General features: G+C 43.4%; 3 protein-coding genes across 3 annotated transcripts; all 3 read right to left on the reverse strand.

Moving 5' to 3' along the window:
* Positions 1-969: 969 nt before the first annotated feature.
* Positions 970-14331, reverse strand: LOC118407406 (matrix metalloproteinase-14-like). The gene is made up of 10 exons (XM_035807882.1): positions 13871-14331; positions 11581-11704; positions 11005-11228; positions 10481-10688; positions 9296-9454; positions 7279-7425; positions 6126-6265; positions 5063-5201; positions 3572-3711; positions 970-1419 (listed from the first exon to the last, which is right to left on the reverse strand). The coding sequence occupies exons 1-10, from the start codon at positions 13952-13954 to the stop codon at positions 1195-1197; spliced, it is 1590 nt and encodes a 529-aa protein (XP_035663775.1). The 5' UTR covers positions 13955-14331; the 3' UTR covers positions 970-1194.
* A 2823-nt stretch (positions 14332-17154) lies between these two features.
* LOC118407412 (protein krueppel-like) lies at positions 17155-18255 on the reverse strand (the record flags this gene model as incomplete). Its single annotated transcript, XM_035807888.1, has 1 exon — positions 17155-18255. A coding segment is annotated over one exon (393 nt), but the record flags the coding sequence as incomplete, so codon positions are not given.
* A 3465-nt stretch (positions 18256-21720) lies between these two features.
* On the reverse strand, positions 21721-23795 carry LOC118407407 (zinc finger protein 135-like). The gene has a single exon (XM_035807883.1). The coding sequence runs from the start codon at positions 23792-23794 to the stop codon at positions 22433-22435; it is 1362 nt and encodes a 453-aa protein (XP_035663776.1). The 5' UTR covers position 23795; the 3' UTR covers positions 21721-22432.
* Positions 23796-25977: the final 2182 nt, after the last annotated feature.

Consider the following 25977-nt stretch of genomic DNA (forward strand, 5'->3'; position numbering starts at 1 on the left):
GAGGAACTTATTTGCATAATTTATGTAAAAATTGCAAAGCCGCTTTATGTCTAATGATTGGAATTTTATACTTGTGTCATGTGTACGTTAGTCAATGATGAACAACACCACGCATAAATTATGTTAATGTATTAGTTAATTGCATGAAATTTACAAAAGCTCTAAATTTTCATGGAGGTATGAGGTCGCCGAACTCTAGTTGTTCATATATATGTAGTTGTAGTAGACCTTGCGAAAGTCGCTGTACTTGTGCCAATAACGATCTTTTTGTGAAGATGAAGTAGACATGGCATTCTTTCTTGGAGCCTGACACTGGTCATATCTTTATTCTCCTGTGTTGCTCAAATTGGGGATGGTCAAAATTGCGGGCCTCCTTTGACAACCAGACCTGTACCTGTACCCGTGCCACTGGAGAAAAACGGCAGACTGCTGATCTGACCAAGAAGGATTCTCCAAGCAGAGGTTCGGCTCCAGCTGTTTTTACGTGATTTACCTTTCAGTACAGTTTCCACCTCGCTGTTGTATGCAAAACAATAACTGCAATATTTTCAAGTCCTGTGGCGCACTACTATTGTTATGTCATTGAAGATAAACCACAGACTGCTGACCTAACCAAGAAGTATTCTCCAAGCAGAGGTTCGGCTCTAGCTATTTTGACGTGATTTTAGGCCTAGGACTTTCTATTTTGTATTGTTCTACAAGCCATGCTGGATCCACAAAGTTAGTTTAATTCCTTGTCAGATCCTAATAAAACAAATACTATTTCTGTGTACATTTTAAGTACTAACAATCAAGGGACAGTCAAGAAGTGTCAAAATATCTGAATTGATGCATGTGTGTTTGTAATATTTGATTAAACTGACTTTTAGTGAATATTTGATGTTGTGATCTTCTCAAGACTTTTGTATCAAGCTCCATTTATCGTTATAACGTTAGATATAGATTCAGAGTCAGTGTAGCAGCACCCAATTTCTTTTCACAAACGTTTTATTTGCAAAATTCAACAAGTAAAAAACTATCATACACCTGAAAACTGTTATCCATCGTTGTAAAAAGAAAATTCATGCACTTGAATAAGAAAGAAACAACATTTTGACAAAGTGAAAAATACATCAGAAGTTTAAAAAGTGAATACTAAAACCTCTATTTATGTTACACGATGGGACAACCCTGAAAGCTTAATGAGAAGTCTACTCAAAAGAGCAGGAGTTTCGCTACTAACACTGACAGAAGTGACGGTAAGACTACGGTAGGGACCACGTTGACCCCGCTGTTGACACCCTGCAGGTCACATGGCGGGAGTTTGGGCGTGGTCGGCTCCATCTCCATCATACACCCGAACCAGTACTGCGCGGTAGACTTCGGGTAACCGGGGTCCACACTGAAGGTCGTGTCGTTGAACCGCCAATACTGGCTGCCCTGTAGTACGGAAAATATCCCATGTTATATGATAACGCCAGTTCTGGCTGCCCTGTAGTACGGAAATTATCCCATGTTATATGATAACGCCAGTACTGGCAGCCCTGTAGTACGGAAATATCCAATGTTATACGATAACGCCACTACCGGCTGCCCTGTAGTACAGAAAATATCCACTGTTATATGATAACGCCAGTATTGGCTGCCCTGTAGTACGGAAATATCCCATGTTATATGATAACGCCAGTACTGGCTGCCCTGTAGCACGGAAAATATCCAATGTTATATGATAACGCCAGTTCTGGCTGCCCTGTAGTACGGAATATATCCCATGTTATATGATAACGCCAGTACTGGCTGCCCTGTAGTACGGAATATATCCAATGTTATATGATAACGCCAGTACTGGCTGCCCTGTAGTACGGAAAATATACAATGTTATATGATAACGCCAGTACTGGCTGCCCTTTAGTACGGAAAATATCCAATGTTACATGAATGAATGCGTTTATTGCTCAACAATCGCACAGGGTACAATGTATGGCAACCAGTAACAACTAATAGCTATACACACAATAGTACTAAGAGGCTACATACAAAACAACAACAAAACATTATCGATAACAGTACAGCTATGGATGAGTAATCTGGTCTCGCATTTGGAATACATTATGAAGAAACTGGCCTACGTAGACGGATATATGAGTTGAACATGAGCAAAGATGGAAAATATCGTTTTCTGCACCAGTAAGATATATGTGTGTTTTGGTTCTAAGGCCACAGCAAGTAAATTTTATGGATGTCATCAGCGCGCGCATTAATTTTCGCCTGATTTCAGAAAAAAAAAGATTTTTTTTCTTCTGTAGTGATGGTCAACATGACGATAAAGTACCAAAAATGAGCAAATATGTTGTATTGTAGCCTAATAATTGTACTTGTAGAAGTGACAATTGCGAGGTACCCAGGGCTGTAGTTGTAGAAATGAAACTTATTGGATAGTTGTAAAAGTGACACCAATATGGAAGCCATGAGTGTGGTTACCAACTTTGTTGGTGATGCCAGTCTACCACACTAGTGTCACTTTTACCACACCAGTACATGTCTTGAATACAGGAATGAATGCCTTGTTGGCTCTGATACCATGTTTTGTCCCTTTAATTCTTGTTACAACATTCATCACAACTTTATGGTGCCTATTTCTGAAAATGTAGCGATCTTGTTTTTTTCACCCATCTTGTTTTTTTTCGCCCTATCGCACTATTTTTGCAGTCTGCAGAGGATGTCATCCATAAAATTTGCTTGCTGTGGCCTAATATTCTTAAACAATGTTTCTCTCTCTTAACTGTAGGTAGGACATTTCATAACAAAGTGGAATTCATCTTCTATATATGATAACGCTTCTTGATGAAAATTCACAACACTTTTAGATGAATTGCTCTATCAGTTCTAGTCTTTCTCTCATGAAGGTCGTTTGTGGACATATGTCTAGCATTCGATAACAAAACAGTAGCGAAGTTTCATGCTTATGTAACGGTAGTTCACCTTTATCCGTAGGGTAACCTTTATCCGTTCCTTTTTAAGAACAATGTATTTGGGAAATCAAGTCTACAGATGGTGGTTTCAAACTGCAATATTTTAAAAATAGTACAATTTGAAACTACCTTACATCACTGATACCTATCTTTGGATACCCTATTTAGCAACACAACGGATATAGGTTACCCCGCGGATAAAGGTGAACTAACGTAAACGTTATGTACATGTGTAAGTTAAGTTAGTATTTTCTTCTTCTTTTATTTTGTACACAGTACCAACATTAGGTTGACAAAAAGTAGTATTCTCTAACTTGATACTCTGGCCTTGTCTGTAAATGGCTGTATGATGCGTCTAGTGTCTAGGCGTAGCGGTATTGTGCTTGCCACTTCTCGCTTTCAGCCTTAACCGCTGGCTAGCGGAGAAACTGCAACATGGGAATCCCTCTGCCTTTATATGTCCTAACTGTGGCCGTGACTGCCATTCCAGGATCGGCCTGCAGAGCAACAGCAGACGCTGCAAACCGCCGTGACTTCAGACAGAGCGCTACCATCATTTGCAAAGATGGAAGGATGCCTACTACTACTCTGGCCTTAAAAAAACTGGGCGATTGTCTAACCTTGAAGAAGTATGTCCTCCCGTTGAGCCACTGCATGACCGTGTCCACTCCATCCGCGGGAACACCGTTCCACACCGACAGGTCACGTGGGTAGCCCCTGTCCACCCCCGTCCCGGCCCTGTACCGGTAGTATTGGTCATCTGCGCAAAGAGGAAATAAATGTTTGAATTGTTCAAAAGTTTATTGTCAGGCACCAAGGCCCATAAGGACAAACAATTACATGTAGACGATACATTTAAAAGAACATTTTTCCAGTACATAAAATCGAAAGGAAATTTACACTGTAACTCGTGCACGTGGTCTGTGTACTTGACAGTAGCTCTTCCAGAACTTACTTGTAGCAATAACATTGGAATCAGATAGAACTCTGATAATGTCGTTCTCAGACGCCAGGAGGCGAGTCGCAAATGAGTGCGTCAGCTTATGCCTCCTGGCGTCGAAGGTGTCCACGTGCATCAATGCAAAGATCCAGCTGTTGTTGCTCGATCTAAGCTGTCTTGTAATTGTCTTGTAAATTCACCTTAGCAACCCTGAGCATCTCCACACGTTTTTGAAGTAGAAAAGAAAAGCTTCAAACAGTAACCGTTTTCAACTGTTGCAAACTAGTTATTCATATTTTGACAAAACAATGATGGCTTATGCAATGTACCCTGGGAGCCAGTCGGGATCGGGCAGCTTGGACAGTTTATTCGGTGGCCCAAGACAGTCAGGCGTACCCGATCTCCTATTGGTGCCCTGGGGAGTTTAAGCCCGATTAGGTCCATCTGCCCAATGTAGCTATAACTCCTTCGGCCTTAAACTCACCGGACCTCTAATGAGAGATCGGCGGGCTGACTACCTTGGGTCCCCGAGCAAAACTCGCTAGCTACCCGGTCCTGTGTGGCTCCCAGGGTAATGCAATGGGACTTTGTTATTGTCAGTCCTGTGGAAGACAACGGTCCATTCAATTCATTATTGTGTGGATGAGAGGTTCTATACAGATGACATTTGCCACCATGTTAACTCTAGCTCTCATTAAAGATGCTCACTAGGGCTGGGTACCAGTATGGTGTACCGGTACAAACCCGGGTTTTCTTATTGTACCGGTCCGGAAAAAAACGGACCTGAAAAAATTCGGTGAACCGGATGTTGGACCTATCAGAAAATAAACAGATTATATGATCAGGCATTCACACGTCTTGGGGCTTACCGGTCGAAGAAAATAACAAGAACAAGAGTTTATAGTCATTTCAACAAAGTTTTGCGGTCAATCGTACAGAGGCAGTTAGTTTTGCAGGATTTTAGAACGCCAGTGGCAGTCATGACGTCAAATAAAGCACAAAATATACTTTCTTGTAGCAAAATGTACCATTGTTTTGAGTATCGTCCATTCATATGGTTTCACATACTGAATCAGGTCCAGGTTCAGGTCCGGACATGATCCTGATCCTCTGGACCTGAACCGGACCTGGACCTGAATTTTCTGTACCGGTATCCAGCCCTAATGCTCACCTTTGGTAAAGTAGAGCCTGCCGTTTCCAGACCAGATGAAGGCGGTGTCAACGTAACTAGGAACGCCTCCCCACTGGCTCATGGGGCGGGGGTAGCCAGTGTCCAGCTGGGTGTTGGTGTAACGCCAGTATTGGTCACCCTGGAGAAGTGCATTGGAATCAGTCAATTGGTTGAAAGGATTAAAACTCAAGTAATGTTCATTCTCCTACGCCCGGTCCCCAACGGCATTAGCCTATTGGGGCCCTGTGCTTGGATGCCTACCATCGGTTACTGTGATTGTTAGTGTAACGCCAGTACTGGTCACCCTGGAGAAGTGAATTGGGATCAGTCAGTTGGTGACCTGGAATCCAGTCTGCCGTGGATTGGCCAGGCTACCTTCGGGACAGTAGGGTCTTTCCACCGCCGGGGTAATCTTCCACACCCGGTAGGAGTTTTGCACGGTCGGAGTTAAATTTGCCATCCACGTGCCTATTAATTAACTCCCACTGGGCAAAGTCCTACCGGGAAAATGCTACCGGGTGTGAATGATGACACTAGCGGCTCAGAGCTGCACTGGCCCCGTAGAGAGCCTACAATAACTACGGTAGGCCGTGCCACAACTAGACTGGATTCCAGGTTAGTCAGTTAGTTGAAAGGATTAAAACCCAGATAATCTTATGACTTGGAAGTCATGCACTGATATCGACAGAGATGGACATGTACAAACACAAACACAAACAGCCCTTTTCTTTTCGTTTTACTTGCTCAAAAAGAATCACATGTCTTCTTGAAATAGTTGAACTGTAATATCCAACACCAAAATTGGACTCACCCAAATTTTCGACTGCACAGCATCAGTCTTTGTCAAGGAATGAACAATCCACTGCTGTCGTGACGTCACGTTATGCAGATAGAACACGTGACTCAGTGAGCAGTGGATTATAGGTTGCAGGAAGTCTATGACGCCCACCGTCTCTGTTTTAGGTGAGTCCAATTTTGGTGTTGGATATTACAGTTCAACTATTTCAAGAATGACTTCTACCAACACAGATGAACTTTCGAGTTAAAAATCACATGTATTCACCTTATAGAAGTAGAGTTTCTTGTTGGCTCTGTAGTACATAGCGGCATCCAGGTCCCCGGGAAGATCGCCCCACACGTCAGAAATAAGCTTAGGATAGCCGCCAACCATCCCGGCGGAGTTCAGCTCCCAGAAGTAGTTCCCTGTCGGCAAGAAGTTTGTTTATTGATTCGCACAACAAAGTGAGATCGTCATGTCACAACTTCTTTTTATCGCTTCTGTACGTAAAGTTGTCTCACAACCTGGAACCTGTGAAATCAGCGACAACATCCCGCCGCCGTACCTTCCTCCCGGCCACAACAAAACTCTGGAACTCACTGCCTCAGCACATAGTGACACTTATACCCCCCTCATATCAGGCGAAAATCGATCGGACGACGAGTCTGCGAGCTCTACATTACGAGGAAGCATGACCCTGGCGGGAAGGGGGGAACGTAATTTAGAGCTCGCAGGCTTGTCGTCCAATCGATTTTCGCCTAATGTGAGAGGGGCATTAGGGACAGACAGAAATTTAAGACTAGCATCAATAACCACTTCAGCGACCTACGTCAGCGCCCTTAAAGGGGCATTCCACTCCACACAGGAGTGTTATTCTCTGATAGATATTAATTTTAGGAAGTGATAACTGCATACGACTTCACATTATACGATCAAGTACCCAGTTGCTCCACGTGCCTCAAAAGCATCCAGTCTTCTACTAAACTCCCCAAGTGCCCTCTAAAAAAAGGCTCTAATTGAATTAATCCTATGGCTGAATACAATGCAAAACTTTTTAGGTACGGTTACAAAATTAATTTCAGGTTCGCTAAGAAATCTCATCTTGTTCTTGTATTATTTGCTATCTTATGAGCAATTTGCCTTCTCGGTGTGCTTAGCGAACCTCATTTATTCCGAAAATATGCACAATAAACAAGGTGTCTATGCGTATAGGGAATGCATGGGAAGGGTCTGCATAGGTTTAGTGAGTGTCACATTGTTTTAAAAAACACACATCGCGCAATTCATCCCAAGGTGAATGCCACAAAATTCGGCTGATTATGTATTCATTGACACATTATCTATTGGAAAACAAGACTCCCATCTGGAGTGGAATGGCCCTTTAAGGACAGCTAATGCTGAAGATTGGAGTCTGCATAGATAAAAAAAAGGTGCTTACCTCTGAAGGCGTACGTCTTGCCGTCCTCTGTGATGGTGATGGCGTCCAGCTCTCCGCTGCAGGTGTCCGGGACGTCAGGGTTTGGGTTCGGGTTGGGAGTCATGCCGGCGTCGGGTCGCGGAGTGGGGCGCTCCATATCTGGCATACCTATGATACAGAAAGCGCATTTTTGTCTTTTCTATTTGCTTTTGGACAGACAAGGACAATATGGCACTGCACTCAAGTTTGAAACTTATATTAACAGTGCCACTTACAGGGTAAGGGTACAGGCAGAAGGTAAAGGTAGTCTTTTACCTCCCCGACCGAAGTCAGGTACCCATTTTTACAACTGGGTGAAGTGAGGAAGGTCGTGTTAAGTGCCTTTCCCAAGGGCATAACGTCGGGGGCACGGCGGGGATCGAACTCAGGACCTATAGATTCCGAGACGAACGCTCTACCAGTTACGCCACGCCCGACGCCACGGAAGCGCTCAGAAAGCGCATTCAGTATAATCTTTCAAATAGCGCTCCAGCACTACGGCATCTCTGGTAATCTTTTGTCTTTGCTTCAAGCCTTCCTTACACAAAGGACCCAGGCAGTTGTCCTTGATGGGGAGTCCTCGAAACACACAAAGGTTTTGTCGGGAGTGCCCCAAGGAACTGTTCTGGGACCCCTCTTGTTCCTACTTTACATAAATGATTTACCTGATATTGTTGGGTCCAACGTGCGTTTGTTTGCAGACGATTGCCTGCTTTACCGTATTATTGAACACAAAAGTGACGTACAAGGCTTACAAGCTGACCTTGACGCACTGACCCATTGGCAAAACCAATGGCAGATGTCCTTTAATCCATCTAAGTGCCACACACTTCATATAACTCACAAACGTAAACCAATCATTTCTCAATATGTTCTTTGTTCAGAAAACCTTACAAGTGTCAAAACCCACCCATATCTTGGTGTCCAGCTATCTCATGACATGAAGTGGGACACACATATAAAGTATGCAACTGGTAAAGCGAATCGAATACTGGCGGTCATTCGCCGCAACTTACAGCACTGCCCACCACGGGTCAAATCAACATGCTATAAGGCGTTGGTGCGCCCGCACCTGGAGTACAGTGCAGCAGTGTGGGACCCCCATACTATCAGTGGGGCCCAGGCACTAGAAAGAGTGCAGCGTAGAGCGGCAAGAGTGACCGTCAACGATTATCGCAGAACCAGTAGTGTATCAGAAATGCTCAAGAGCCTACAATGGCCACTCCTCGCTGACAGAAGGAGAGACGCACGTCTAATCACTCTTTACAAAATTGTGAATGGTATCATTAACATACCTTCAGCCCAGTACCTTAAACCAGCCCAACGCAGAACCAGAGGAAGTCACATGTTTAAGTATCAGTTAATAACAGCTAAAAGAGACTGTTTTAAGTTTTCTTTTTTCCCTCGCACGGTTGTCGAGTGGAACGGACTGCCGGGGCACACTGCCCAGGCCCCGTCAGTCGAGGCCTTTAAGGCCGGTTTGGCTGCCTTGCCCTAATCCGCAAGCCCCCCCCCCCCCTCAGTGACACCCCAGCGGGGTTTTTGGAGGGTACAGAAGATGAAGATGAAGAAGCGCTGTGCACGTAGTCGTTTTTGTGAAGATCGTCCTGGATGATAATGATACTAGCGACGGAACAAGGAATACAAGAGAATAAGCGGTCCGAATATCAACTTCCAATTTGTCAAGAAAAAAAGTGAAGAGCAAATCCTTAAATTTGAAGTAGCCTTATCGAAACTATGCATTCATGGTACAGTAGAGGAACGATTGTTGGATACAGTAGAATCCGCTTAATTTTACGATCTATTTGCCAGTGAATTTCGTGCAATTATCCGGTTGGTACAATAATGCGAAGTTATCTAGCTGGGCCGCACAGGTTTGGGATTTTTTAATTCCGTGCAGTTAACAGAAGTGTGCATTAATACGTTGTGCAATTAACTGACTTCTACTGTATATGACTTAAATCTACTTAAATCTATCACAACTGAAAGCTGATCTCACCATACAGCATCTGTATCCCTGCGATATCGTCAGAGTGGAGCACGAAGTCGGGCTCGTAGCCTCGGTAAAAGGGCGCCATGAGGGCGTCTGAGATTTCGGAGTGGGACAGGCCCAGGGAGTGGCCGAACTCGTGAGCTGCTACTTGTAACAGGTTCGTTCCTGTGGGGAAGATGTGATAATGCTGTGAGTGTAGTGCTCCCTTTTCAGATGTAACAGCTTAGTTCCTGTGGGGAAGATGTGATAATGCTGTGAGTGTAGTGTTCCCTTAACGTTTTCAGATATACACAATGTTCCCTTTTCAGATATACACAATAAAAAGAGCGGTCGTTCACACACAAGGAGAGCTAATTTCGAAAGCGATTGAATGCGTTTTCTTTGTCAGGTAGAGTTAACGCTAGTTCACCTTTATTCAGAGGGTAACCAATATCCGTTGTATTTAACACCAGGGTATTTCGGGATATCAAGTTGACGGACGGACGTCTCAAACTGCATTATAATGAAAAAAATGTCCACCGTCCATCAACTTCATATCCCTAAACATCATGTTTTAGGTACAACGGATATAGGTTACCCTGCGCATAAAGGTAAACTAGCGTTACCAATTGCAAGTTCATGACATTGTCGTCCAAAAACGTGTCACTTTATGAACGTACATAAGCCTGCGAAGCTGTGCGTCTTTGTGTGACACCCAGTTCCCCAATAATGACCAATAATGTTACAAGTGTCTCCAAACGATAAATGTGTCGGCACATCAGTGACATGTGTCAGTTTCAGTATTGTACCTAGAGATGTGTACCTAAACAAATTTTATTTACAGGTACAGGTACACGGGTTATGGTACAGGTCCGGACCTGTACCTATACACGTTTGATAAAGTATATATAAGTTAAACATGTAGATAAGTGTTTTTTTTAGTGATAAGTCATCTTTGTATGGGGAATCACATATTTGAATCGCAATGCAATTTCTTTGCAAGTTTCAACTGCAAGATTATTACAATTGTCATCGTGATTTGATATGTACTTATCTGTGGCCTTAAAGATGGTGCCTGCAAGTGCTTTAGTGTGTTTAGGTACAGGTACAAGTACACAGATGTTTAGGTCTGGACCTGTACCTAAACAATTTTTCAGGTACGGTACAGGTATGGGTATTTAGGTACACAGCCCTAAAATTTGTACCTTGTACCTGAGGAAGTTTTGACTGTCCATTGTTCCGACTCGTCGAAGTGGGTGTCGCCCCCGAACTGAGGGAAGAACGCATGCGCCAGCGTGCCCCCCGGCCCGTCGAAAGGCGCGCCGTCCCCGTGTTCGATGGGCGCAAACTTGATGACGATGTCGGCTTGGGTGGGCGGGCTCACTCTGGTGAACGTCAGGGGGGTTTGTTCCTGCCACAGCTTAACATGAAATAAAACGTTTATTAATTAAAGTCGAGTAGATAGCAGCGTCTACAGAAATCACAAATACCTGCCCCGTAAATTAAAAAGGTCTTCATGGGAGGTCCCGACAACGATTTACGATAAATTTAGAAGAACCCACTAACTGAAAACTCGCTATCACGGCAAACTCCCTTCCACAGCAAACTCCCTTCCTCGAAAAACTCCCTTTCCCGGCACAAGAGAACCTAGCCAACGTTGAAAATCGCGCGCACACCCACACACACACAAAAAATAGCCCGTCCGAAGACTGCAAGGGAGTCTACATCTGCAGTACCTGAAAGGCTCGCGTGATGGCCTCATCGACGTCGCCCTTTCCCAGGTCAGGCGTGTAGTCGGCATCAGCGAGACTCCAAGTCAGGTCCCGCTTGGGCCAGGTGCTTCCCTGCAGCGCGTACCGGCGGCGCCGGCGGGCCATCCCGCGGGAGTGGGTGCCTATCATGTCCGGCACACCGCACCGGGGCATCGCCATCATGGCCATGGTTTCATTGTCAAGCTTACCTACATGGGCAAAATCACTCGTCAGCTTTATGCATTCGTTTTAAGCTAAGGGCACAATCCGCCGTACGTGCAAATACGTGCTGTCTACGTGCCAAAACGTGGGCAATCTATTGGGATCCGTAAGTGGTAAGTACCGCCTCCGTACGAACTCGTAGGGAGTCCGACGGATTTTTAAGCACGAAGACACGCCTTAGAACTTTACGTGCAGGCAAAACTTGTGCCATCGGGCTGCGGGTTGTGCCCTTAGCTTAACAGACAGCCACTGTACATGTACTTTCGAGGAAAGCGTGATACCGAATTTATAAACATAGATGAAACATTCTTGGTCAAACAACAAGAGACAAGTTTTTACCTGTCACTGTAATGTTTGCGAATTCCTGGAACATAGAGATGGCTTCCCTCATGGCGTCCTCGCTCTGCAGCTGGCCCGTCTGCATGGACGGCGGATCCATGTAGCCGAAATTCATCAGGTAGTTCTGAGGAACAGAGAACGTTACAAGATGTCAATCAAATCTACAATCTTAACCATAGAATAAACTCACAAGAATGCACGTTAGTAAGTGTAACCGTGGTGTTCAAGGACTGCTTAACGAAAGACAACCAAACGGCTTGGGTTCGATCCCGGCTGGCGGCATGTTGTTTCTTTCTGTTCTACTCGCCCCTCTGGTTGTTTCAGTACAAACTCCAACTCGTGCAGAAGCGTTTATTGACAATGAAAGCTTGTGACAAGTTGTGTGAAAAAATGCCCCACCCCTTTGCCCAAACTTTCGCCTGTGAACCAGCGGATATTATAAACATCCTCTTTCGGTCTTCGCCAGGATTGGGGATGCATGCAAATCGAAAACTAAGCCACGTTTGGGATTGTTTTCTCACCGCAAAAGCGCCACCTACATCGGCTACATATAGCGGTGAGAAGCAGAACTCCAGTTAGAAGCTCTGACGAAGGTGTCTCAGAGACACCGAAACGTAAGCCAAGTAAGTAACCACTGGTTGTGTAAAAAGAATTCTCCTTCATCTTATATTCTACCAACCTGACGAAACTATTTTCGGAAAAGGTAACTGGTTGGACAACTCAGTGCCAGGCGCAGAACGTGCCAGACTACGCAACCTACAAAGGAATGATATCAAGGTGTAATACTGTAACAGTGCTGTTCAAGGACTGCTAAACCGAAGACGCCTAATTAAACGACTTAAGCCTTTTGGCCGAACGGTTTGCACGTTCGATTTGTTATCTGCCGACCCGGTTTCGATCCCGGATGGCGTCATGTTGTTTCTTTTTGTTCTTACTCGCCACTCCGGATTTCTACTATACGACGAACCCTGGATTATGGATGTCTTTTTTTCTCTCGCCCTCTGGTGGCAAACATTGTTGACGGTTCGCTTTCTGGTGGGTGGGGTGGTGGTTTCACGTGTAATTTGGCTAATTCGTCTCAAGGGTTTCGTATTCAAAAATGGTTCCCACAACCTTTTAACCCACAGCCCCTGTCATGGTAAAATCCAAAGGTTGGTTAATTTGCTGTTTCCTTTTTGTTGATTCTTTGATTGCTTTTATTTGCATGAGAAAGGTGGGCGTCTCCGACTTAGTCAATTTATTCGTTGGTTGGTACACCCCTACCCCTAGGGAGACCATTCAGTTGAATGGTGGGCTTCTCCGACTTAGTCAATTTATTCGCTACTATTTCATTTCAGTTTGCTTTATAATTCGTTCCTTTTCGTTTCTTTTCGTTCCCTTTAGTTCTCTTTAGTTCCCTTTCGTTCCTTTTCGCACTTTCGGTACTTTCTTTTTCGTTCCTTTTCGTTTCTTTTCGCCCTTTCGGTAGACCCCACTCTAGTGCAGTCTCCGTCAAGCTGTACAGTAAAAACAAAAACTTCGGGGCTCCTTGCGTATATCCACCTGTGCCATGGCCCGGTTATAATGCTCGCACGTCATGACTTTAAACTACGCGCAATGTACTTAAACCACAATGTATGGTGCTGAAGAATTCCACAAATTTGGCAGAACAATGGTTGACATAATATTATTTATAGTGCTCTTCCCTTGTCTTTATGTGTGACTGGGAAATCCTTATCTACCCATCTCCTCACTCTTGATGCCCGAGTGAGCTTTTAGCGACCTTAGGTCAAAACAGAGTCGGGTTTAGCAGTACCAAAAACACACAATTGAAGTTAGAAAAGAAACGAAAAAAGTCTGGTCTGTTAGTATGACTGGTACTATCTGTTTAAAACGGAAGTATCGGGCGAACATGATAGAAATGGAACAAATAGAAGAGAACACCAGCCAGAGAGTATAGCCGGGTAGGGAATAGTGCGCGGCCTGCGAAATCTGTGAGGGGTCGCGTACTGTTCCCTAGTCGGCTATACTTCTCTGGCTGGCTTAATCTCCTATTTGTTCCATTTCTACAATTTTTCCAGCGACCCGGAGTCTGGTAGAGACTAAAAACCTAGCAGAGATCAGTAATATCACTGCTCTGGGACCACTTACACTGTGTCCTGTCAGGAAATGCCGTAGTTTATGGACGAAAAGTCGCGCATTCTGACTGGAAAACTGATCCTAGTGGGGGAACGTACACTATATAGTCACATACAAATGTAGTTCTGTATTAAAGTATCATCAAATACCGGCAGAAACATGTTGAGCTTACCATTCCCCCCTGCATGGTCATGTCGGCCAGGGCGCAGCCGAACACGGCCGACACCAGCACGGCCAGAAACGTGCAGGAGTTCATCCTGTCCGGTCCTCTCAGCAGACGACGAAAACACTTGTGAAGAGTTGGAGATACTTGAGTCTTCCCTGTGCAGGTAAAACCTGTCCGGTCCTCTCAGCAGACGACGAAAACAGTTGTGAAGAGTTGGAGCTACTTGAGTCTTCGCTGTGCGGGTAAAACCTGTCCGGTCCTCTCAGAAGACGACGAAAACAGTTGTGAAGAGTTGGAGCTACTTGAGTCTTCCCTGTGCAGGTAAAACCTATCCGGTCCTCTCAGCAGACGACGAAAACAGTTGTGAAGAGTTGGAGCTACTTGAGTCTTCCCTGTGCAGGTAAAACCTGTCCGGTCCTCTCAGAAGACGACGAAAACAGTTGTGAAGAGTTGGAGCTACTTGAGTCTTCGCTGTGCGGGTAAAACCTGTCCGGTCCTCTCAGAAGACGACGAAAACAGTTGTGAAGAGTTGGAGCTACTTGAGTCTTCCCTGTGCAGGTAAAACCTATCCGGTCCTTTCAGCAGACGACGAAAACAGTTGTGAAGAGTTGGAGCTACTTGAGTCTTCCCTGTGCAGGTAAAATCTAAGACACGCCCGGCTCGACACGCCCCTTTTGTACCCTCTCACGGGTCGGTTGCCTCGGGTGAGTGCGTCATACTACCCGCCATTCCAAATATGGTCATCGCTTTGTGGACAGGTGGGCGGAGCAACAGTGTACGTCATAAAACGTCAGGTGATTCGCCCCAAATCCCACGAGTCACAACAAGCAGACAAAGGGAAATAGTGGGTGGCCAGGTACACTTAGAAGTCGTGAGCTATATTTAGCCATGTTAGTAATGCGTCACGACGAGATGGCCGGAAGGGTTCTTCTCTGGCGGCCTGACAACAAGAGAAGACTTGGCCAACCATCCCTTAAGAGGGTGATTTAGGAAGATGTTGGCCTCCAATACGGAGACCTCCTGTCGACTGTCATGGGCGACAGAGTCGTCTGGGGGGATTTCACCTGTCACCTGACAAGGATGACTGAACTGAACTGAGTAATGGCTGTGGTGCAACTTCTGCGAAGTCAAAAGGATAATGAAGTTTATTGCATATTCATGCCCTCTTGGGGCTAAATGCAGTAAGACGCATACAGATAGTCTGATAAGTAAGCTATTCTATGTTCTACTTACGTCTACATGTTTCTTTCCTCTTCTTAAAACATGTGGAGACGAACTTACAGAGTTCTTCTATCAAATCATAGTTAGCTGATGACATTAGATATTTGAAAAAGTCTTCTTTTGTTAGTTGTGCATATTTCTGTTTTGCAATTGTAGTTAAAAAATTTGCAAATACAAAGGTATTGCGTATATCTTTGTACAGTGAACATTCTAGAAGAAAGTGCACTTCATTTTTATATACCTATAGTTCTTATCACAAAACATACATAGTCTATCATTTGGAGGAGTTTGGGTGTATCTACCAGCTTCAATTTGTAGAGGATGATCGCTGATCCTTAGTTAGTCATGGCTCGGCGATAGCTAAAATTTGTTATATCGAGGTATTTTTAATTCTCTTTCATGCGTATACTTGAATTTACATACGAATACTTGATAATATAGGGAACTCTGTGCCAGCTGACGACTGAGCCCCGGGAGTGACACAGCGTTTTCTGTCGTGCTTAAGTAGCTTGATATGGACAGTCTTTGAAAGGAATAACCGATGACGTTTTCTCGGGGTACAGACACCATATCCTTATCGATAATGCATGCGAACTGTAATTGTCCTCATAATTGCTTTTCTTTATCGTACAGACGATGATCATTATCCGGTAGTTGACAAGGATTCGTCTCCACGCTGGCCCTTTTTCAGTGAACTGATTAGAATGCCTCTAACGAATTACTCTCCAAGCAGAGGTTGAGTCGCGCAGATATAGTAGTAGTCGGAAAAATACACGTCGGGCGCTCTTCCTACCTCTGCCTCAACACGTATAGGGGCGGGGATATCCTTGCCCCCCGAAGCATAAAAAGATCGTTAGCCAAATAGTTTTACTGCCCTAGATCAACGCGCACCCGGCACATCGGGGACAACGTTCAGCGGGCCGGGCCGGCACCCGCTGCGATCTCTATTCACTATTCACTGACAACGATGGCCGACGTCATTCCTTTCCGGTCAACGTAACGTTAACTTTCTACACCCGATAGAAATATTTTACATAAATTACAAATATAAATGACATGTATATATATATATATATGAATGGGTAAATTGTCAATTCAAGAGATGATCCTGTAACTGGTTCTCTTATCATCCGGTAGTTGACAAGGTCTCGTCCTTTTTCAGTCAACTAATTGATCGGAATGCCTCTAACGAATTCGGAGAAAGAGGAAGCAATTAGAATTAATGGTATGATACGATTTTAACGTCACGCAATGACGCAGGCACGTGATGCCCCTTTTCCGAATTCCCGTTGTCATAAAACTTAAGTGGATCTCTTTATTCCTATCTCATGAACCGGAAAACGCCCCCGGGCAGGTTACTCAATGGAATCTTCCATCTACTGATACGTCAATTTCGCGACCTGCACACGTTGTCTGCAAACGTTTAGTGGTTTATCCGATAACTATGTAAAAATTGAAAATGAATTCAATTATATCCATTGCAGAAACTTAATGTTCAAAAACTGATGTAATGGAAATCATACATATGACATTTACCGATTTTTCAAGCCTTATACCATGGCAATATTGAAAAAAAATTGTCACTTTGTATGTTGTTGCTTTTTTTGTACTGTACTCTTTTGTTGAATAACGTTGCGATCGGCGTGCCTTCACACTACTAGTACTACACTACATGTATGTGTGTATGTATGTATGTGTGTGTATGTATGTGTGTGTGCATGTATGTGTGTGTATGCATGTGTGTATGCATGTATGTGTATGTATGCATGTATGTATGCATGTATGTGTATGTATGCATGTATGTATGCATGTGTGTATGCATGTGTGTGTGTGTATGTATGTGTGTGTATGTATGTGTGTGTATGTCTATGTATGTATGCATGTATGCGGGTGTATGTATGTATGTATGTCCGTATTTACATGTTTGTAAGAAGCAGACCAGCATAACTTTAGAAGGCCTGAATGGATTGTATATGTATTGATATGTTCTGGATATCCAGGATGCGCCTCAAAACATTCTCTGCTGTACACTATATCAATAAACTGGGGCTATTGCCAAACAAATGTGCATCAAACAACTTTATTGAACAAAACAAATGAATATAAAAAAAACATGACAGTCTCAGAACAATAAAACCTACAATAACACTACCATTACAATATGAATTTTCAAGATAAATTCAGACCAAGAAAAAACAGCTTCTGGTACCCTTAAAAAGATTTAAACTTGCAAGTATAAGGTACCTTAACCTGATAACACTAACACTATGGTAAATATAAATTAGTACAACAAACTATCTAAAGATAACAAGTTGTTAGTATTGACAAAACAAGTCTTTTTCACACAATGCTTTCACCAGTTCTTTTGTTACCAAGGTTATAGCTAAACTATAAGCCTGAAATATAGAACAAGACTTCTGCAACTTGAACTGATATTCCTCACTAAATGGATAACTTGGCATTTTACAAAAGGGCATGTGCAATAAGAAAAACTTAAATAGAGAACAAAACCTAGTCTGTTATATTTTTCTAAGGTAGGGAACTTCAGATAAGAAATCAACAAGTAAATAAAAGTATTACCTTTCTTAGCAAGATCATTAGACGAGATGTTACCGTAGAAGAATGTACATGGAGTTACAATCAAAAAGCTGGCTATACTACTAAACTACTAAACAAAATGTGAAAAAAGTAACAAATGAGTCATGTTTACAGGTAATCTTCAAAATTTGAAAGTTGTGACCAACATCTCTATTTCATACTCCTGGTCCAGGGCTTTCTTATTTGTGAGTTTGCATGTGCCTTCTAAGACTTCCCAGTCGACTGAATTGCCTGCTGCACTCCTCACACTTGTAGGGTTTCTCTCCTGTGTGAGTCCGCATGTGTTTTTTTAAATCACCCAAATCACTAAACTGTCTGCTGCACTCCTCACACGTGTAGGGTTTCTCCCCAGTGTGAGTTCGCATGTGAGCCTTCAGATTACCCAGCTGACTGAACTGCCTGGTGCACTCCTCACACTTGTAGGGTTTCTCCCCAGTGTGAGTTCGCATGTGACTCTTCAGATGATTCAGCTCACTGAACTGCTTACTGCACTCCTCACACCTGTAAGGCTTCTCCCCTGTGTGAGTCCGCATGTGTCCCTTTAGATGATTCAGCCGACTGAACTGCCTGCTGCACTGCTCACACTTGTAGGGTTTCTCCCCTGTGTGAGTCTGCATGTGAGTCTTCAGATTACCCAGCTCACTGAACTTCCTGCTGCACTCCTCACACTTATAAGGCTTCTCCCCTGTGTGAGTTTTCATGTGTCTTTTTAGATGACCTGGCTCACTAAACTGCTTGCTGCACTCCTCACACTTGTAGGGTTTCTCCCCTGTGTGAGTCCGCATGTGAATTTTTAGACTACCCAGCTGACTGAACTGCCTGCTGCACTCCTCACACCTGAAGGGTTTCTCTCCAGTGTGTGTGTTTATGTGTTGCTTTAGATGCCCTAACCGACTAAACTGCTTGCTGCACTCCTCACACCTGTAGCACTTCTCCTCTCTGCTAGTGCCACGTTGCACAGATTCAACCTCTTCTGCATTTTTCCTGGCGTCATCCAAACTCTGCACGTTGCTTGTTGATGCCATCCTCGTAGATCTAGCACAAGGTCTGCAGGGAAAAAGATGAACTGTCATTAGCCAAGAGACCCTAAATTCTTTAACTACACCAACTTGTATATTCGTGTCCTAGCCAAAGGGTTTACAGGGCCTATACGGGCCAACATGCCCAAGGAAATTCTACAGCAACAGGGGTACAAAACCGTTAAACCGCAAAAATGGGACTTGCAAAACATCAGTGGTCCGGATTTTGGACTGAAAAACTGAACAGATTACACCGGCAGGCATTCGTGTTAGGCTTGGGTCACATTTCCAAACCGGGCCCCGGCCGGGGTGTTTGCGGAAACGAAAAGTAAAAGTGTTGACCAATGAATATACACAAATCATGCCAATGACTTATATTGTTTACGTTTTAGTGTTTTGTTGAATTTTATGACACATTTTTCGTTTCCGAAAGCAACCCGGCCGGGCCCCGGGTTGGGAATTGTGACCCAGGCCTTACATATCATCGTGAAGTTCAAGTAGAGGAGAGTTGAAAGTTACTTTCACTAGTTTTTACAATCAAACTTGGCACCCTGACCGTACCTGTACCTAAATTTCTGTACCGGCACCCAACCCTGGCTAGTACTGAACCTCCCCGTAGAGTCAGTTCAATCGCGCCATAATGAACAACAGATGTTAGAAACTAGCCTCTACCAGGCTTCGTGGTTTGGTGGTCTAATTGTAGAAATTGGTCAAATAGAGTAAATACAGTACGCTAGGGGAGTCAGCCGGCCGAGTAGGGACCACAGAATGCCTGGTAGAGGCTAGTTAGAAACGCCGATAAGTTACGGCCTGGGGGCGGGCGGGGGAAGTTGAGGTACACTTCACAAATATAACACTGCGCTTTTCATACAGGTATGACTTATTTCTACACCAAAAAAAAAACACTGTGAAATTCACTCTGAAAGGGAAATACATAAAAACAGACTTGTATTTTCACTTGCCTTTGTATAAATAATATCAGAATTCTTATTAACGGATCCTCCTAAAACCCCTCACATGCCCCCATTGTTTACGTTTTCTTTCTGCATTCGTAGTTACGTATCAGAATGTTCTCTCACTATTTGGGTGCAAAAAACTGGAATATTTCAAACATACATTTGTATAATTCTTTCCTCTAAGGTATGGTCTATCTTCCAGTAGACAAAGACGAGAGTTAGACGACAAACCGTGTGGTTTATACCTTCGTTCCGATCCCCCCTCCCCATAGAGAAGTTGCAACGCGTTCTCGAATCGCTTCAGTTTTCGAGCTTTCTGTCAAATCTACAGAGCTTCTAGTACCAAAATACAAGACGTAGTATTGTATTTTGAGATAAATATACCAGAACAAACTTGAATACCAGCAGACTTCCACAACAACGTCCGTAGGCTCCCTAAACCGCTAGATGTTGACGGGATCTTCGAAACGAAGAAACTTTCCAAACCCACGCCGTTTTTCTGGAAAACAGGAAGTTGCATCACCTGACCCGGAAGTGTATCATGACCTGGGTCAACCACCTTACCTGGTTATTCAATAGTTGTCGCGATCACGCTCAATTAGGATTTATGTACAGATGAATGCAGACATGGCATTTCTTTCTTAGAGACTGAAACTGGTCATATCTTTGTTCTGCTTTGTTGCTCCATTTGATGAAGGTCAACGTGCTTAAAATTGCGGCCTCCTTTGAAAACCAGAATCTCCAAGCAGATCCTACGGTGCCATATCAAAGATAGTATTACTTGAGATGGCCAAGGAGTATTGCCGGCTAAAGGGTAACATACACATTCTTAGGCAGGCTTCACTCCTCTGCCAGCATTGATACTGTCTAATGCTACATTGATACTGTAGGATCTGCTTGGAGATTACTGTACAGTACCTGTGTCCTGTGCAGTGATGCCTTCTTGCGATCTTCAGCGTAAATGCACCCGGAAATCTGGTGCATTGCTCAGCAAATAAAAACAAATCGCAAGTATATATAACTAGAAAGTGGTGCCTTATATGGAATCATGTTGTTTTATGTGTGTCATAATGTATTATATATGTTTATGTGTATGTTTGAAAGTATGTATGTATGTACTTGTAAGCAGATGAACAGCATAACTTGAGAAGGCTCGAATGGATTATTTATATGTATTGATATGTTCTGGATATCCAGAATGTGCCTCAAAGCATGTCTTCATCATTCGAACAGTCTGTCAATAACCTTACCCCCCTCCCAATCTATCTACACAATCTGTACATTATTGACAGAGAGGACAACAAATACACACGTTGGGTCAAGGAAGCCATCTGGATCAGAAAGTCTAGCTTGAAGTAGTATGAACTTAGCCATGTTTGGGACCGCATCCTTGCCACTACGTTACAAAGTGGCAAGGCTGATTAACATTCCATGTCAAGTAATTACGTCACAATAGGTTTAGTTCGATTTGCACTGTATAGTTCATATCGCACCGTGTAACATTAGTGTATTTCATTTTGCACTGATGAAGGTGACAGACAGTCACCGAAACGTTTGTAGAAGAATAAAAAGAGGTTGTGAAACGAAGAAGACTGTTCGATTGATCTACCAACCTGATGAAACTATTTACGAATGTCTTCATCATGTCTTTGAAAGGAGCACATCTTGGATGAAAACAATCAGTCTGAAGCCTTCGTCTCTTTACAAAATCATAACTATCATTAAAGAATTCATGGTTTTAGATGCGTTCCTTTCAATTTTGGGAGCATAAAAAAGCGTTTTGTTTGTACCCAGTCATCTGTACATTATACTTATGAACTACTATGGCTATTTCGGAAAATAGTTTCATCAGGTTAGTAGAATATAGAATATATCAGAATTCTTTTACACAACCAAATTGTACTCACTTTTTTAATGTTTCAAATTCAATGTCTCTCAGACACCATTCTCTGACATCAAAATGTAAGCAAAGGGAGTACAAACTGGTTGTGTAAAAGAATTTTTATATACTATGGCTAGTGCCGTACTAAATATATCAACTTCTCAAATGTCATCTCCAGACAAGTGTGCATCAAACAAACAACTTTATTGAACAAAACAAATGAATATAATGAAAAAAACTAACAGAACAATAAAAGTTAAAACCTAAAATAATAATACTTCTACAATGTGGGTTTTCAAGAAAAATTCATGCCTCAAAAAAACAACTTCCGATACCCCTAAAAAAGATGAAAACCTAGTTGAAAGTAAGTATAATTATAAATAAATACCTGACAGGGCTAACACTAAAGTAAATCCTAGATTAGTACAAAGAACCATAAGTCGTTAGTGGTGACGAAACAAGTCTACTTCACACAATAACTGCTTTCACCAGTTCTGTTCTTACCAAAGTTATATAAGCTGCATGACTGAAATATAGAACAAGACTTCTGCAACTTAAATTCCACACCAGACGGGCATGCACAATACAAAACTTACATAAAGAAACAAAGAACAAAACCTACTCTGTTATAATTTTCTAGCTAATCTAAGGTTAGGAACTTTATATAAGAAATCGGTAAGAAAACAAAACTTAATTAAAAGTAATAGCTTTCAAAGAAACATTATTACAACAATACATAGAGTTACAATAAAAAAGCTGACTATACTACTAAACTACTCAACAAAATGTGAAAAAAAGTATCATTGACAAAAAAAGCCATTATTGCAGGCAATCTTCAAAATGTGAAAGTTGTGACAACATCTCTATTTCACAATTCTTGTCCTGGGCTTTCTTATTTGTGAGTTTGCATGTGTCTTCTGAGACTTCCGAGCTCACTGAACTGTCTGCTGCACTCCTCACACCTGTATGGTTTCTCCCCTGTGTGAGTCCGCATATGTTTCTTTAGATGACCCTGCTCCCTGAACTGCTTGCTACACTCCTCACACCCATACGGTTTCTCACCTGTGTGAGTCCGCATGTGAGCGTTCAGATTACCTAGCTGACTAAACTGTCTGCTGCACTCCTCACACCTGTAAGGCTTCTCCCCAGTGTGAGTCCGCATATGTTTCTTTAGATGACCCAGCTCAGTGAACTGCTTGCTACACTCCTCACACTTGTAGGGTTTCTCACCTGTGTGAGTCCGCATGTGCTTCTTTAGATCATCCAGCTGACTGAACTGCTTGCTACACTGTTCACACCTGTAGGGTTTCTCCCCTGTATGAGTCCGCTTGTGGGACTTCAAATTACTCAGCAGACTGAACTGCTTGCTGCACTCTTCACACCTGTAGGATTTCTCCCCTGTGTGAGTTCGCATGTGACTTTTCAGATGATTCATCTGACTGAACTGCCTGCTGCACTCCTCACACCTGTAGGGTTTCTCCCCTGTGTGAGTCCGCATGTGGTTCTTCAGGTTAAACAGCTGACTGAACTGCCTGCTACACTGCTCACACCTGTAGGGTTTCTCCCCTGTGTGAGTTCGCATGTGTCCCTTCAGACTTCCAGGCTCACTGAACTGCTTACTGCACTCCTCACACTTGTAGGGTTTCTCCCCTGTGTGAGTCCGCATGTGAGTCTTCAGATTACCCAGCTCACTGAACTGTTTGCTACAGTCCTCACACTTATAAGGCTTCTCCCCTGTGTGAGTCCGCATGTGTTTTTTCAGACTACCCAGCTGACTGAACTGCCTGCTGCACTCCTCACACCTGTAGGGTTTCTCCCCTGTGTGAGTTCGCATATGGTTCTGCAGAATTCCCGGATGACTGAACTGCCTGCTGCACTCCTCACACCTGTAGGGTTTCTCACCTGTATGAGTTCGCATGTGTCCACAAAGATGACCAAGCCGACTGAACTGTTTGCTGCACTCCTCACACTTGTAGGGTTTCTCCCCTGTATGAGTATGCATGTGCTTCTTCAGAATACTCAGCTGACTGAACTGCCTGCTGCACTCCTCACATCTGTAGGGTTTCTCCCCAGTGTGAGTACGCAGGTGAATCTTCAGCTTACCCGATTCACTAAACTGCCAACTGCACTCCTCACACCTGTACGGTTTTTCCCCCGTGTGAGTCTGCATGTGTCTCTTCAGATTACCCAGCTGACTAAACTGTTTGCTACACTCCTCAGACTTGTAGGGTTTCTCCCCTGTGTGAGTCCGCATGTGTGTCTTCAGACTACCCAGCTCAATGAACTGTTTGCTGCACTCCTCACACTTGTAAGATTTCTCCCCTGTGTGAGTCCGCTTGTGTTTCTTCAGATTACCCAGCTCACTGAACTGTTTGCTGCACTCCTCACACTTGTAAGGTTTCCCCCCTGTATGAGTCCGCATGTGTCTCTTTAGATGATGGAGCCTACTAAACTGCTTGCCGCACTCCTCACACCTGTAGCACTTTTTCTCTCCGCTAGTCCCAGGTTGCACAGAATCATCCTCTCTTGCATTTCTCCTGATGTCATCCAAACTCTGCATGTTGCTTGTTGATGCCATCCTCCTAGTACAAGGTCTGTAGGGAAAAAATGAATTGTCGTCAGACAAGAGACACTAATTATTTAAGTATACCAACTTATAAATTTGTGTCCTAGCCAAACTTTTTCCAACTCAATGTATAAATCTTGTAACAAAAATAAAGACTGACAAATAGTGAAGCTTCCCTTCACTAATTTAAGTTACTGAATAGGGGTGGGTACAAAACCGTTTTTTCTTGTTGGACAGGTGCGGAAAAAACAAACCTGAAGAAAATCATTGGACCTGATTTTAGACCGATTAGAAAATGAACTGATTATACCAGCCAGCATTTAGCCTTTTGGGGGCTTATCGTGCAAACTGAGAAAGTAAACATCCAACATGGCGGCACTTATTGATGCCTACAACATCAATACAGGTTTTGCTATCGCAAACCTGTATAAACAATGGCGAGGTAGGATACATTTTACCACGTTTCTACAAACAAATTTAGTGTAACAGAGGTATAGCTTTGTTGACATGATGACAGAATTCTTAAACGCCAGTAGAAATAAGATACTCCAACAGACACATTTGTTTTCCCCATTGACAAGTTTTCACAATTAGATCCGGGTTCAGGTACGGACCTGGACATAAAGGATCCTCGAGCCTCTGGACCTGAATTTTCTATTCCGGTACCCACCCGTAACTGGTACTGAACCTCCCCTAAGAGTTAGTTCAAACGCGCCATAATGAACACCAGATGCTGAAGTTCCGGCCTGGGGGCGGACGGGGGAAGTTGAGGTACACCTCACAGATATTAAAAAGTGCCGTACATACAAGTTTGACTTATTTCTACACCAACGAACACTGTAAAAGTGATTATAAAAGATAAACACATAAAAACAGACTTACATTTTCACTTGTCTTTGAATAAATAACCTCAGATATTCTTATCAACGGATCTCCGTAAACCCCTAAAAGGCCCCCATTGTTACGTCTCTTCCTGCACTCCTTTACTTTAATATCAGTTTTCTCCCTAATTTTGGTGCAGGAAACTGATACAATTCAAACATACGTTTTTATAATTCTTTCCTCTTAGCTAGGTCTATCTTCCAGTGGTCACAGACGACAAAACCATGTGGTTTTATACTTCCCCCCACCCCCCATGAAGAAGTTGTAACGCGTTCACGAAACGCTTCACTTTCCAGCTTTCTGTCAAACCTACAGAGCTTCTAGCATCAAAATACAAGATGTAGACTTACCTGAACAAACTTGAACACCAGCACACTCGCACAAAAGCGTCCGTCGACTCCCTAAAACCGCTAAAGTTGACGAGATCTTCGACACGATGAAAGACTTTCCAAACCGACGCCGTTTTTCGGGAAAACAGGAAGTAACGTCATATGACCCGGAAGTACGTAACGGTACTGGGTCAACCATCCTCCCTGATTATTCACTAGTTGTCGCGAGAACGCTCAATCGGTATTTATGTTAAGATGAATGCAGACATGGCATTTCTTTCTTCGATCCTGGTCATATCTTTATTTTCCCGTGTTGCTCATTTCGGTGAAGGTCAACGTGTTTACAATTGCGGGCCTCCTTTGGAAACCAGACCTGTACCTGTAATCTCCGAGCAGATCCTACGGTGCCATATATATAAAGATAGTTGTTTTTGTTGTATCAAAGATAGTATCAAAGCTTGCCAAGAAGAATAGCAGGCCAAAGGGATTCAAACGGTCACATACACACTCCCAGACTGGCTTCACTCCTCTTCTAGCTTTTGATACTGTCTAATGCTACCGTAGGATCTGTTTGGAGATTACTGTACAGTACCTGTAACCGTGTCACTGAAGAAAAGCGGCAGACTTCAAGAAGGATTCTCCAAGCAGAGGTTCGGCTCC

The sequence above is a fragment of the Branchiostoma floridae genome, unplaced genomic scaffold (genome assembly GCF_000003815.2).
Source record: "Branchiostoma floridae strain S238N-H82 unplaced genomic scaffold, Bfl_VNyyK Sc7u5tJ_1338, whole genome shotgun sequence".
Taxonomy (NCBI): domain Eukaryota; kingdom Metazoa; phylum Chordata; class Leptocardii; order Amphioxiformes; family Branchiostomatidae; genus Branchiostoma; species Branchiostoma floridae.